At 38.0% G+C, this 16,064-nt stretch overlaps 1 protein-coding gene across 3 annotated transcripts; it reads right to left on the minus strand.

Moving 5' to 3' along the window:
- Positions 1–1,413: 1,413 nt before the first annotated feature.
- On the minus strand, positions 1,414–10,738 carry LOC149833629 (exonuclease DPD1, chloroplastic/mitochondrial-like). Of its 3 annotated transcripts, none has more exons than XM_090009779.1 (4): positions 10,177–10,738; positions 8,690–9,275; positions 2,315–2,520; positions 1,414–1,865 (listed from the first exon to the last, which is right to left on the minus strand). In XM_090009779.1, the coding sequence occupies exons 1-4, from the start codon at positions 10,514–10,516 to the stop codon at positions 1,672–1,674; spliced, it is 1,326 nt and encodes a 441-aa protein (XP_089865905.1). In that variant the 5' UTR covers positions 10,517–10,738; the 3' UTR covers positions 1,414–1,671. The 3 variants fall into 3 exon arrangements, with proteins under 3 accessions (XP_089865905.1, XP_089865906.1, XP_089865904.1); XM_090009780.1 differs by having other exon boundaries at positions 2,465–2,520; positions 8,690–9,362; XM_090009778.1 differs by having other exon boundaries at positions 8,690–9,362.
- Between the last annotated feature and the right edge of the window lie 5,326 nt (positions 10,739–16,064).

Raw genomic sequence — 16,064 nt, forward strand, 5'->3', positions numbered from 1 at the left:
GTCTGCCTAACCCCAGTTTGCCTTTAAAAAAAAACGAGATTAATATTCAAAATTTTGATGACATAACTGCGAAATATTCAGGGGTTCAACTTTGGTGAATAAATACTCAAGTTTCTGATGGCATGAATGCAGTATACAAGGATTAAATTTTTTTAGTGAAAAACATTTATATTAAGGTCACATTTGCGTGTCACGGAAACAGGAGGGTTTTCCCGAAAACACACTAAGCATGAAGCATTTCCGCAGTGCCCACCATGGCTAGGCAAATACTGCCCTCTCTTTCCCTGCAGAAAGAGATGGCTGTTTTCAACGTGATCTGTGCCCTTTCCAGTGCTGAGTCTTCTTCCGATGCAGACAAACGCCCCCTAAGGGCTCGTTAGATTTGTTGTAAGGAGGTTGAGCTATTACACCGGAGATCCAAATGCTGTGTTTATCCATATAACAAGGTCAGTCTTGTGACCAACTTTCACAAGATTCAAGAGAAGCATTTTCAAGCGAGAATCACAACCACAATTGCACTTTCTCATGTTTCACTAAGCATGAGAGTACTGTAATTGTGCTTACAATCACAGGAAGCTGAGAAAACCAAAGAATCACTAGGCATTATAAATGTACCCTAAGTTTGATAGATTCCTAGTTAAGCCCTTTCTCACTGTAATAATGCTTGAACATTTCAAAAATGGGTTTAACATGATTTACATGAAAATTTGATGCACCGTTTGTCATGCTGCGACCAAATGCCTGAAACACATTGATATCAGGTTGACACAATGGTTCAATATGAAAGCAATAAGAAACTCGATATGAAAATCCAAAGAAACCGATCTAAACCAAGGGCCCATTTGTTTCACAGGAAAACAACCCATTTTTTATGAAAATAGCTCTTTTCCCACCATAGATATAACAAACAGCCAAACATGGTCCTCACAACCTCCCTCATGGGAAAGAGGCTTCTCCCAATGACTCTGGGAACTTTCCCGAGAGTCGTGCCATCTCTTGCAACAAATAGGTCCCAAGTATTTCGAACTATGAAACTTCCAAGGAAAATACTGGAATTTCCTTATTTCTTTTGATAGGCAAGCTGGGGTTAGGGAGACCCCTACCAGTTATACAACCACACCATTGGGATTCAAACTTGCAACGTCTCACCACAAGGTGACGTGCACTCAATGCTCCTACCAGCCCCAGTTGGTGAAAATACTGGAATTTCTATGAGAAGTCAAGGAAACCTGTAATTCTAAATTCAAATGCTCTCTCTCTCTCTCTCTTTTCGACAGAAGAGAGAGAGAGAGAGAGAGAGAGAGAGAGAGAGAGAGAGAGAGAGAGAGAGAGAGAGAGAGGGCATTTGAATTTAGAATTACAAGTGCACGCGATTATGTGTGAATCTTGAATTCCAATTATGTATTAACAGTGTGGCAAGGAATCAACTTTAATCAAATTACAAAAGAATTGTTCAGGATATGCCTGACACAAGATTTAAATGGTAGGTAGTTGGGCCTTCTTGAATACAAGTACTGAGACAGTGATCCAGGCAATGGGTACAACAGTGACAACTTTATCTAATTAGATTAGAGACCAATTTATTCCCCTTAAAAGAATGAAATTTCCGTTACACAACTAATGAGAAGGCACACAAACCACCCCCTTGGGCATAAGTTACAGTTACAGAGACTAGTCAGCTAGATCTGAAGCCTTGAAAGATCTATCTAGAAGACCTGAGACTGGCAGTTTCAGATCACGTGTCAACCTCTGCAGCACCGAAGACAGTGTGTGGACATCAGACATTGCCCTGTGGGCATTGCCAGATAGGGGAATATCATAATGCATGCGAAGGGCCTCCAATGACATGGACTTCAGCTTTGTTCCTGAGAAAACAGCGTAGAACTATTAGCTTCTTAAACTAGAATAGGTATAATCATAATCTACAAAGAACCTAGAGTTCATAAGTCTTCCATTCTTGTGCAAGAAAAAGAGAAAGAAAAGGCCGATGCCAAGACTTGAAGAGAGAGAGAGAGAGAGAGAGAGAGAGAGAGAGAGAGAGAGAGAGTCATTTGTAGAATTGTATAAGCATGCAATTATGGTTGGTGTGAGCTATTCTTAGCATTGTATACACCAACATTTCAACAATTTTAAGCATATAAGAAAAGGGACATATGGTAAACAATGGACAATATCAAAGATGTAAGATAAAATATATGGCAAGATGCTAGATAGAAATTCAGAGAGAATGAAGACAAGGATTGAATATGGTTACTGAATGGAAATAAATAAATAAAAGCATCAGCAGGGACATGGCAACAAAACAATATCTGACCATCAGGATTCACCAATTCACGAGCAAGAGCAAGTGTGTCCAGAAAAAGCCAATCTGAAGGAACTTCTACCGAACAACGGTTGAATTCTTTAATCAAAAAGGGGACATCAAAACGGCGACTGTTGTGGGCAATCCATAGGACTGGCCTACCTGGCTTCCGACGTGTATTTACATAATGCAGTAAGATGGGAACAAGGTCTTTCCACCTGCAAGGCAAAATTCTGCAGTGAGCAACAGATTTGTGCAACAAGAAAAGTAACTAAGGCATTAAATAAAAGAAGAGCACCATATATCTTTGACAATGGTTTATGTTTTTCTAGTTTGGACAATGCATCTTTCAAGTTTCAAGACTATGCATCACAGTTTCTTTAGGTTTATACTCAAATTAGAAAAATTTGTTTATCTATTTATGGATTTCTTAAGTTTGTAAGATACATAAAAAACTATAAAGAACAAAATATTTTGATATAATGGAGTATATTCTTTCACAATAATCGTGATTAATGACAAAGGAAAATCATAACTTGATCTAACAATAATCAAAATCACTTCTAAACTGTGAACATATTAAAAACAGAACAAACCATATCCTTACAGTCTTGGGACCATGAGATTAGAACAAAAAGTTTTCATATGCAACCCAACTTGTTTTCAGTCAAACATGAAAGTGGGGTATCAAGAACTGAACAAACGGTAACAGGATACCTACAAACAACCACGGGATTTATGAGAAACTTAACAATGTATGCTATCAAATGATGAAAAGAGAAAATTAACCTGGCTTCAAATGCTCATTGCCATGTGAGAATAGAAAAGTACAGAGTCAATATTATTGTAGTAAAACAAGCACCTGAGTCAAAGTAATGCATGGAGGCCAAACTCAATGCACCCAAACTTGTGGCCTATAGAGGCTACTAAACCATATTATCTTCCGATATCACCCACAAACCACCCCCCTTGACACCTCTCCCCTCTCCGACCTCTTTTTCCCCCTTCCTTTTCTGCTTTCTCCCCCTTATTCATCATCATGACAGTCAGATCTGTTTAACAAAAGATCCACTTCCTGCTATTTCAAAAAGTGTTAACTTCCACCAAACAGCCACACTAAGATGAAAGCTGTTTATTAGTTTTTTAACAATCTACTGCCTCACATATCCACTAAACCATAACATCCTCCCTCTTCCAATAACCACCAACCGAAATTGAATTTCCTTGTTGGAAGTCCATTCATTGCTATTGAAAAATTAGAATCTAAAACCAAACAGCCAAATCAGCCAGTGAAAGGTCTCTCTCTCTCTCTCTCTCTCTCTCTCTCTCTCTCTCTCTCTCTCTCTCTCTCTCTCTCTGTGTGTGTGTGTGTGTGTGAGGGAAATCTCACCCCCCTATCAGAATATTGGCATCCAAATCTCCATTGATGAAGGAATGCTTCAACATTCAAAAGGTTGGAGAATATGAACACTTATGTCATATGTCACACTTTAAAAGGGTTTTCGGATACTTCACATGTCATTATATAAGTCATTCTAAGTGTCACGGGCCTATTTCCTTCAATGGGCCAGCGCGGCGCGACGGTCCTTCCCACCGCCGCAAGCCTACTTGTCAGCTCGCTTGCCGATCGCGGAAGCTTGTAATCAGAGTGCAAGAGAGCAAGAGAGAATAGAGGGAGAGAAATTGCAATCACAAGAAGCAATCACAACGAGGGTGAACAAAAGAAAGCTCAACACATTTACTTCATTCACAATTTTGCCCGCAGGCTATTACAGTTCAAGTATACGGGCTGCCCCTTCGGGGTATTGATTCACCTGAACCGGGCAGCTTACATCAGACTCAACAAAAGCAAAACAGACTCTAAACGCAACTGTACACTATAAGTTGTAAGGGAACACTAAGCTTGCTTAAATTAAGTGTCACTATCTTCGAATCACATTACCAGGTTAATATTCCCTTTCTTCACTATCTCAAAGATTATATATATATATATATATATATATATATATATATATATATATATATATATGAAAAATATTTGCTACTAATGAGGGTAAGAAACTAATGAACTAGAAATCATAGGTGAAAATTGTATCAACTCAATCTAACCACATAGATGTTTACAACATGGTTTGCTTGCTAAGGATCAAGCCTTGGATCGTGCTTTCTTGATGTAAAAATGTGATTTTTTGAGCTATGAAATCTTGGCACATTGTGGGCCATTTATTTTTGAACCCCTTTAAAAACCAAATTTACTTGTCATAATCACATGATTCAAAACAACTTTCCTACTAAACAAACCATGTTGATCAAAAGAGTGATTTCTACTCATTGATTCCTTACCTTCATTAGTAGCTAACGATCCCCATATATATATATATATATATATATATATATATATATCATAGTTACATGTATCGTTAAAGGTAATTTCTCGAAGAGATTTTCAAAAGTTGATAAATCTCGGGAATATCTCGAGAGTTTAAAAAATTGAAAAAATATAAATAACAACAAAAAACTAAGAAAATAATAAGTTTTGCATTATTTTCCTTTCAAAAATATAAAGAAACACGTTTTAAAGGTTTTAAAATATAAAGGGAACAAAAAAATAGGAAATGCAAACCTAAAAAAAAAAAGAATTTTCAAAAAATATCGCGATATTAATACCGTGATAATATCACGATAGTTTGTCTTATGGCGATATTTTGAAAATATCATGAGATATTACCCTTAATATCGGTATTTCTCGTGATATTTTCAAAATATCGCCAATATCAGTGACAGTGATTTATATATATATATATATATATATATATATATATATATATATATATATATATATATATTGTCAGTATCGTATCGTACGCTACGATATATCGTAGTATTGATGGGGGAACCGATATGATTTACATAGTAAATCATATTCGGTACGATTATCGTACTGACACTACATGTATCGGTGTATCGTACGAGTTGAGCTTTTTTTTTTTACTTTTCCGAAGCTAAAAAAGTGGTGATTGGCCACTTGGGGGCCTTTTTTTAGCCCCTAAGGGTGATTTTGACCCATTTTTTCATGTTCTTCCTCCTCAAACCCCTTTTCTAGGCCTACCAAAATTCATTTTAAGATTAAATTCACCCTAAAAAATTGGCCTTTGCTAAATTCGAGCTCTAGAAGTGGATATTACCTTTAATATCAGCTACCTTAAAATATCGGTATTTCTCGTGATATTTTCAAAATATCGCCGATATCAGTGACAGTGATATATCGTAGTATTGATGGGGGAACCGATATGATTTATATAATAAATCATATTTGGTACGATTATCGTACTGACACTACATGTATCATACAATACATGGGTGTATCGTACGAGTCAATCTTTTTTCTTTTTTTTACTTTTTTAAAGCTAAAAAAGTGGCGACCGACCACCTTATGGGGGCCATCTTTTAGCCCCTAAGGGTGATTTTGACCCATTTTTTCATGCTCTTCCTCCTCAAACCCCTTTTCTAGGCCTACCTAATCCATTTTGAGATCAAATTCACCCCAAAAATTTGGTCCTTGGATAAATCCAAGCTCTAGAAGTGTGGTTTGCCTCAAATCTCACCCATTTTCGTCCTACCCAACCCTTTTTCTGCTTAGAACCCTTAAATTTCACCAATTTTTATCCTACTCCACCCTAGAAATTGAGGCTTTTGCTAGATCCAAGCCTTAGTGATGTGATTTATGCTAATCTGTCAATTTCCATTATACACACATTTTTGTGTCCTCTAACCCTCAAATCTGAACCCTACAGGTTTTGATTCAACATATTTGGAGCATGACTACATCGGGAGACCTGGCATGGAATCATTATACACTGGTTTATGAAAGAAATAGAATGCTGAACTAGTGCAACTATTGTAAGAAGCAAATTCATGGAGGCATTTCAAGGATGAAGCATTATTTAGCTGACATAAGGAAAGATCCAACCACATGAACTTTTTTGAATTTGCTAGATGTTGTGAAATGGCAGATGCATGAGATTTTGAAGGAATCTTAGAGGAAGAGACAGAAAAACAATAGGAGTCAATAGAAATTGGGGGTTACAATATGTCCCAACCTTGGGAAGATCCAAAAATGCTACCTAAGGCGTATGAGGAAGCAACTGGCAATGTGGCCGGCCCCACTGAAGAGGAGTTAAGAGTTTTTAAGGCAACAAAAGGGCAAGGGGGTGGAGGCGGGGACATGCAACAGTGATACTGGATGTGCACCATCTCGTAGTAGACCTGGTGGTAGTATTAGGGGAAAGGAGGGAGGAGATAGAGGATTTACGAGTCTAGGACGTGAGATTGATACCTATTTCGCACCTAAGATGACCCTTGGAGCCCAACCAAATATATGTTCTACCATGACCTTCAAGCAGATGATTGGGTAGGCAAATCTAGCAGTTGGGAATTTTTTTATGAAACTTTTACACCATTCAACGTTGCAAACTCGTACCATTTTTATGCTATGGCTAATGTAATAGCCAGTATATGAGCTGGTTAGATGCTCACCTATCATGCATTGAGGGGTAGGATTTTAAAGCAACTTGTTGCAGAAGTGAAGTAATGGTGTGATGAGTTCAGAGTCTTGAAAGATTACGAACTGCACCATAATGGCAGATGGGTGGACGGACAGACGACAACAAAATCTGGTAAATTTTTTTGGTTTCTTGTTCTAAAGTTGTTATGTTTTTTAAATTCGTTGATATATTTAATAGACAAAAGATGACAAAGGAGTTGTTCGTGATTTTTAAAGAAGTGGTAAAGGATGTTAAGCTTGAAAATGTGGCCCAATTCATTACTGATAACATACATAACAAACTTCAAAGTTGTTGGATTAATGTTGCAGGATTGGTGTCCATATGCCGCACATTGCATTAATCTCATGCTTAAAGATATTGGTGAGATGGAGGGCATTTCTGAGTGCATTGAGATGTGCAAAAAAGTAAAAAAAATCATTTATAATTATTCGACCATCCTAAAGTTGATGAGGAAGTTTACCAAAACTTATGTTGCTCTCTATCTCTAGATTTCACAATACAAAAAATTACCCTTTTCCTAGCGAATGCATTCTGTAGACAAGCATGAATCATCTCTTCAAAGCCTTCAGTCTTCCAAAGTCTTTGTTTGGATAAGTTACTGGGTGAAGCAAACTATACCTCGAGGGCCTCCATATCTATCGTGAAGACTAAGATATGATAAACCATTTTGGTTGTTGAACTAGTTTGCCTCCTTATGAGATGAATGTCCACATGCATGTATTGATCAAAGAGCCACTGAATAACCTCATTTCTTTGGTGTGCCTTCAGGCACCATGTATAGTGGGGAAGGGAAGTCAACTCCAACACAATGGCAATTTCCTTTGTGCATCATTTTGAAGCTCTTTTTTTTTCTTTTCTCTTTTTGGTGGTTGGTAGGGCAGAAACCTACTTGGCCATTAAGAAGACTTGATAGAATGCCTCCTCCCTAAGACTAGAACTACTTGATGGAAACTTCCTAACAGCTATACAACTTCCTAGCTGGGGTTGCCTCACAAAATATATTAATATACATAACCAGAAAATACGTATATATAATTGCACACACACACACACACACACACACACACACACACACACACACACATATATATATATATATTATTCATAACATATTCAGTATAATCAACAAAATATGCTTTCAGCCTTTCACACAAGCACAATACACATACATATATAAATAACATATTACATAATCCATAATACTAAACATGCTTCAGGCTCTTATAGAAAAATTCATGAGAACCAAAGTAACACACATATATATATATATAAAAACATAATCAATTAAAATTATTTGTGCATGCTTTCAATGTTTCACAGAAAAAATCCCAAAAGCAAAGTAACACACACAAATATATAAGTAAGCATGTTTTCATCATTTCACAGAACAAATCACAAACACACACACACACACACATATATAATTATATATATATATAATAACAGAATGTATATAATAACAGAATGTATATAATAATAATAAATGACTAAACTGCCCTCGTGTCTAAGCGGGGGCAGCTTAGTCGGTGCCTAGTCAGCAAAATTGGTACCTTTTAGGGTACTCACCTAGGAATTGCAAAGCCTAGGCATTTTACTTACGCCTAGACCGACTAGTCGGTGCCTGGTCAGGGCTTTCGACTTTTAGGAGTATGCACAACAGCATCATCACCAAATGCCATGGGTGCATAAACATAAGACCAGAGTATTGACTCAAGTCAAAACAGATACCAAACTACAAAGAAATACAAAATGCATAAGTACCAAGGAAGTTATGAAAGACACAATAGGCTCCTGAAGTTAAGCATCAATGAATCAATGATACCTTGGAACACCAGGTTTTTTGACCATATAATTGCTGATACCATGAATATTTGCATTTGGAACATATCTATCAGGATTGACAAGTGTCTGAAATGTACTGTTGTGGCCTCCAAGAAGATCCCGAAGTGCAAACTCAATGATCCTGTGTGTATCTCTGCTAAATCCAGTAGTTTCAATATCAAAGACAAAGATTGTTGCAAGTCTCTCTGAATATCTGCTATTGACAGTTTCTCGCTTGGCATCAGAACTAAGGAAATTTTTTACTTCACGTAGTTCTGTCTTATTGACACAAGGTTTTTCACTTATTTGAGCATTTCCACCAACAAGGTCAAATTTAACGTTGCAAGATTTTTCCCTCTGTGTCCCTGGACTGTTTCCTTCAGCTTTTGCTGAAATATATGGCAGTCTTTGTGGACCTAAATTTGTCAGCGCTCCACTAGTTCTGCAGGTACGGAATTGGTGCAATCTGTAACTGTGGTTACCTAATTGATGCAAGTTCTCTGACCAAAAGCCCACGATCGGCATTGTTTGATGCAAGAAATTCCTCTTCAGCATAATCTGGAATTTATGTCCTGGACCTTGCAATCCTGAAAAGATCACACTGCTAGTCCTCATGTTCAAGAAGAATATTGCAAGAGAAGGATCCCTTATCAGATCATGCAACACTCTTGATCCTGGAGAAGCCGATACAAAAATACGACATAAAATAACCCCAGAGAAACTTATTTGCAAAAATAACATTTTTTATTTCATATTCTGTACTCACAATTGCAAAAAGAAAAAATCATTGGCCTATAGTCCAAATGGTACCATGGGTAAAAAAATACTGGATGTTACATACAGACCTCCTGAAACGTGAACTTTTCAACTTAAATAATTGGTTTCTCTATTGATTTTCTTAGTCGATTGCTGTTTCTTATTTTTGCTTTTCGTTTTTCTTTAAAATTGACAGTTTTTTTTCTTTTAGAGGGTTCTTTGGATCTGCCCACTTATCCAGAAAAGTGGGATAATTTGGGAAATAAGCATTGTGGAGAATAATGCAATTTGCCAACTTATCCCAACTTTCCGTATAAGTCGATGGACCAAATGTATTAAAAAACCCTAGTTTCATGAATTTCTAACCACCCCAGACAGTTCAACATATAGAGAAGCACATGTTCCTTGAGTTAAACCTACTGATTTGAAGTTTTGAACTCTAAGAGCATACAACGGACCAAACTGGGTAATACATACTACAAAGGAAGAAGCAAAAGAAGATCCCATCCTCGGAAATAGTCATTACGAACGCCACAATCTTTTCGCTAATGCTATATACCAATATTAGAACCCAAAAAAGGGCTACCCAAAACTTAATATATCAAAAAATCATGCCCCAAAAGAAATATAGAGCCAAAATGGTACAAATAAGTAAGAAACTAATTCGCCAACAAAGCATCGGCTGCTTATAGAAATGAAACGAAACATTTCAAAGAAAGATCAAGGAATTACCTGAACAGAGAAGGATGAAGAATAAGCACTGCGTTCTGAGAGAGAGAGAGAGAGAGAGAGAGAGAGAGAGAGAGAGAGAGAGAGAGAGAGGTTTCTTCTCTTCGAAGTGAGGATCCAATAAAAGGATTGACGGTTGAAGAAGTAAAGGGTGGGATTCCTCACCACGCAACGGAGAGAGAAATCGGATCTCGAGCACTTCCCTCTCTCTCTCTCTCTCCCCTTTTTTCTCTCCCCCACGATTAACGATATCAAACTCTCTCTCTAACGACCCATTTTCACTGTTCACTTGATAATACAAACGTTGGTGGAGAGAGAGAGATTGCTTTTCCCCACACTCCATGGCGCGGTTCTTGAGGCGTACGCCTAATATTTTCTATATTTTTTTGAAAATTATATTTCTGCTTTTGACCCGGACCCGGTGGGCTCGCCAATGCATCCATTTTATCGCTTGCTCAAGTTATCCTTTTAAGTGTCGTGTCTGAACATGTGAAAGAGATTCAAGAATTGACCTTGTGCACAAGTTTTTTTTCGACAGAGAAAGCTGAGGTTAGGCAGACCCCTACCAGTTTTACAACCATGTACCATTGGGATTCGAACTTGCAACTTCCCAACACAAGGTGACGAGCAAGGAAAAAATAGAGAAAAAAAACTAAGAGAAAGTGAGTAGAAAGCCAAGGAAAAACAAGTAAAAAATGAAAAGAACGCGTTAGAAAAATCCAATGGGAAGTCCCCTCTTAGGGAGCTGCTTTTGGTAACTATGGTTTGAAGCATAATTACCATAAGCTTCTTAAAACTTCAAGAGCTCACTTCAAAGTTATCTTTAAAGAGTAAAATTATACAATTCTTTTACGTTTATTAGACTTTGTGATAAACTCGCTTCTGACAGTACGAAAATGAACTTATTTGATATTATAAGTATTTTTTTTGTTTTAAAAAAGCATATATATTTTCATAATTTATACACATGTTTCTCTAATAATTTATATACACTAAGACGTGGTAGTTACCAAAAGGGGAGATACTCTCACTTCTCTCAAATGCATAAACTCCCACCTCAGCTACTAGTTTCTAAACATCAACTAGCAATGTAGTTTTACCATATTTTTATCAAATGCATAAACTTCCATCCCAACTACCAGTTGGCAAACATGACAGCCGCTTGATGTTGTTCAACCTCAACACTAACTTCTCGAACCCTCAGTCCGGTACAAAATGTAATACTCTGAAATTGATTTTCAGCACTCAAATGAGAGAGAAAGAGAGAGAGAGTTTGTCTTTGGTAGAGAACAGGAGAAAGAATCTGGCATGTGCAGAAACCATGGATTCCTTACTTTTGTTTTTATTAATTTTTGTTTGCCTTTAATGGATAAACCAGTTTTTTTCTCCCCTTGGTTTTGGGGGTGAGAACATTGGAAAGAGAAAAAGAAAAAGGACACAAAAACTGTTCTTGCTGATTTCATAAAGACACAGACACGAACCATGACCCAACATACTTGCCATTTTTTTTTAAAATTAAGATACGAGGACAAGGTTTTTAAAATCTTTTGATTTCACTATTTTTTATATTATATATATTAATATTTTTATCAAAATATTATTAAAACTATTAAAAATTATTAAAAATAAATTATTGTCAGTACGTGTCACAATGTGTCATGTGGAGTGTCCACGTGTTGTATAGTGTCCCCTGTAAGCAGGAATCTAAATGGCGTGTCCTTGTGACATAGCTGTCATTCTCAAAGTTGGAGAATATCATTCAAAACGTAACGGATTAAAAGAGTAGGGACAATGAAAGGCTTTGAACATACAAAGTTTTGCTTTTGAAAAGGGCAAAGATGCAGAATTAATGAAGGGGATAGGCATCATAAACAACTATGGTCCTATGGATAAACTTGTACTAACTCATTTACAGTAACTTTTATCTTAAAACCTGTATTAAGAGTTAAAATAACTAATGAAGCCTTAAACCAAGAATCTAAGACAACTTGTACTGAAAACCAGAAGCATTCTTGTTTTCAGATTAGGGAGATCAAGACAGATCGATCGTGCATTATCTGTCGTGAATCCTAACATACCAAGCATCATGACCAAAATATTCTGCATGATTCTATAAGCAATTCTAATAATTAAGAACATAAAGAGGTCATGTTTCTCTTTCAATTGCTGGTCCTCCTTTTTTGTGCTTATATACATAGAGAGAGAATAGCTGTTTGCATTGATTTGTGCCTGCTACAGCTTATGGGGCTTTTGAAGGGTTTTTTTTTATGTTTGTCGCAAACGGACTATACAAATGTATTCTCTACGCTTGATTTTATAAGAATTGATTCTTGCATCGCCCGATTCTGACACGCGGGTAGGCTTTTATGAGGTTTGAAAATTGACGGTGTAGAATTGTTACAAATATCATAAAATATTATGGGCTTAAAAATCACATTTTTTATATATAAAACAGGATCTAGGTGTCCCAATCTATCGAAATAGGACACATGCAGTGCGGAGCTCTACTGAGTGAAAAATGCATCGAGTGTAGAAACGCACGGTATGCGTTCGCTTGATCGGTGATGTGCGGTGGTAGCACGACATGCGATAGGCATCAATATCGTTGTTAGTACATCATTGTGTGGCGGTACAGACATGGAGCGTTGTTTGGTTAATCAGTGCTAGTGGATCAAAGGATGTTGCCTTTGGGGATTTGGTTAAGGACCCCTCGGCTTGCAATAGACGTCCCACGCGTAGCGGTTGGACGTACGGGGGTGCATTTGGATTATGGCTAATTTCTTCAGGAATCATCTTAGGTGGTTCCAATCGAGTATGGTGACTCGGGGCTAGGCGAGTGAAAGACTAGGCGCCAGCGAATGAGTCTGAGTGGTGTTCTTCGCTATGGTGTTCAATCATCAACTGGTCTTTGGACTGGGGACCACAAGGTCTTGTTTCTTTGATAACGAGGTTTTGCTATATATCGTGCACATGGAGTCGCAATACGCTTCATGACATGCAAGGCTAAGGCAAAGTTTGTGCCTCTTTAAGAAGTGATAGCTGGTATGGGACGACTATGCACTAAGCGGCATGAACTACATGGAATGCACATTTGTAAATAAGCTTGATCAGTTTCCGTTAGGCAACTGCGCATGAGATGGTAAGCGGGGCCAATGAAAATGATTCAACACATGGAAAGGTGTTGGCATGTGGTCTTTGGTCGTTAGGCTAGCCAGCTTGACGCATCACGAGTTTGCGAAGCATTCTATGCTTGTGACAAAGCGATAGAAAGACTTGCGATGGTAAGAAAAGACCGTCATGCCGCACTGACTCATTGAAAAAAGTAAGCCCGTGACACCAGGTGTCTTTATAGCAAATAAATCATCAGATCTGTAAGGTCAAATTTACAACAAACATGCTCGCTCATAGTAGGCATGCAACTTTTCTCTCTCTCTCTCTCTCTATATATATATATATATATATATATATATATATATATATTATAAGCTAAAAATAGTTGGTTGGTAGTGCTCCATAGTGAGAAGTCAATATGAAATTTTATGTATATGAAACATGAAACGTGCAAGGAAGACTTTGAGTGCTCTATAGTGACTGAGAAGTCAATATGAAATTTGATGTATGTGGAACATGAAACGTGCAAGGAAGATTTTGAATGCACAGCTAAATACATAGGAATTGGGATCGGAACAGGATTAGGAATAGCCAAAAATTGCCAAACCTCCATCTTAGATCCGACCCATTTGCATCCCTAGGCCTGAGGGCCTTGCTCTGTCAACCTCAATAATCAAAGGGCATTCTTTAGCATATTTAACTAAATCCTAACGGAAACTTTTTCAAGTGTCTCATCTACCCTTGGGCTATTGGTTGGTGTCTGCTGTTACAGCCCCTACGTGCTGAAGGGCCTTGCCCATTGTTTACTGAAAGACATCTCTGCGATCTGCTCTGATTTGGCATCCTCAGCGTCCACAAATTGCATAAAGACAGTAGAGTCCTCCTGGGAGGAAGCAATGGACAATTAAGATGTCAAATCACCTGATCTGCTCTCTATATTGGCAACAAACAGCTTATATCTGGGCCCATTGGATCAAGAAAGCCAGCCAAAATTAAAGGTGGGCATCAGTCCGGACTGGCCGATCCGAGCCTGTTAAGGCCTGATCCAGACCCAGGTGACTCAAAGACTGGCTGGCCGGAATATTGTTGAGTTCAGGCAAGGTCTAGGTGGATCGATTAGGGCCTTTTAAGCCTGAGCCAGGCTCCATTGTAGTCATGCTTTGGCCTTACCCAGGTCCAGCCCCTTTATTAGTTGAACTGGGTGGGGCCCAATTCTTGTCGGGGCAGGCTGCACATGGTAACTGAAACCCGGCCCATTTCAGACTGCGTACCTGAAATTCCATCGGGTACCTGGCCCATTGTTATCCCTTATCCAAAATCCTCCAATAAGCCATTATAACGGGTATAAAGGTGGTCAAGGAAACTCTCTCTCTCTCTCTCGTATCTCTTTTGTCTCTCCCATCCAATATTCTGTTGGATGTATTTTGGTAATGTTGAATGGTGAATGTTCTCTCTCTCTTTCCTTTTTGTCATTTGAAGAGAAAGCTGTTTGTGAATTGATCATGTTTGGTGGAAATATCGGGAAAACATCCATAGTTCCTTTTCTGCATTTTGAATCATGAACATGTGCAAAAACACTTGGAATTTTATGATTCAATTGTAAACTATGGAAAACGGGAAAAAACTTTCAGTATTTTAGCATGCTGAAGCACTAATTCTGATTCACTTTTGATTGGATGAGAAAAGGAAAGCAGTGATATAGGGCTGTCAAGTACCCGACCATTCAGGGTGTACCTGAACCCCTCCAAATGACAAATTTTCGGGTATAAAAAAAAAATCCCAAACTCGGATCTATATAATTTCAGAAGTTTACTTTTATTAAAAATACATATAAAACACTCGGGTCAGATCGCATCGGATACCCAACAAAAATCATAACCCGGTTTGAGTTGACCAAAATATTATTCGGATCAGTAGTTTTGATTCTCATACCTAAAACTTTGGATCGGGTCAAGTACCCAGTACTAACCCGATCCATTGGCAGCTCTAATGATAGATACCTATATTAAACCTTGTTATGCTCGTACCCGAAAATTCTTGCTTTTGGAATTAACAGAAAATATGAATTAAGAGTTTTTGGAGAAAATTTGACTATATCATATATGGCACAAGGAGGCTTCCACCCTTATTTTCTCGGACTAAAACTAAAAGTCAATTTTCCTCACGCTATCTATATGCTGATTGGACAACTGATGTTTTGGCCGGGTCTATGGGTAATTTTTACATGAGAGGGTTGTGTATGTTCGCCCCCGATGATTCACTGAATCCCACGTCCGTGTTCGGGGGATCGAATGAGCGCCACGTATTCATGCACATGGGGCTCGTATTCCCGTGTATGTTGACATAACTTTGCATCAGACTCTGGTGTTGTTGCAAAGACTTAATCACCCTTACTTGCTTTTCTTGCCCTGAAATGATGGTTCGAGGAAATGACAAAAATATCCTCCATTCAAAAGTTGTGAAACGACGGGTGGGGAAAAGGATAAAAAGTCCTCCTTCCATAAAGTTTGATGTTAACCATTTAAAGTGGAGACGTTCGCCTGCGCCATCTGCTGTAACAGTGCTCCCATTATCAACGTTCTAGTGTTACAAAACATTCCATTGTCTTCTCTTCATTTCTGCTGTCGTTAGGCATCATGGAAGAAAGCAATGATTCACAAACATTCCAACCAGTGCCATTAAGGCACCGTGAGTAGCTTTTCATCTCATCATGCTATCGATGAAGAAGGCATGTCGTCTTGTGTGCCATTAAGGCATTGTTTGGTTATTGCAGGTAGATC

This window comes from Nuphar pumila, chromosome 6 (genome assembly GCF_984573655.1).
Source record: "Nuphar pumila chromosome 6, dmNupPumi1.hap1.1, whole genome shotgun sequence".
Lineage (NCBI taxonomy): Eukaryota > Viridiplantae > Streptophyta > Magnoliopsida > Nymphaeales > Nymphaeaceae > Nuphar > Nuphar pumila.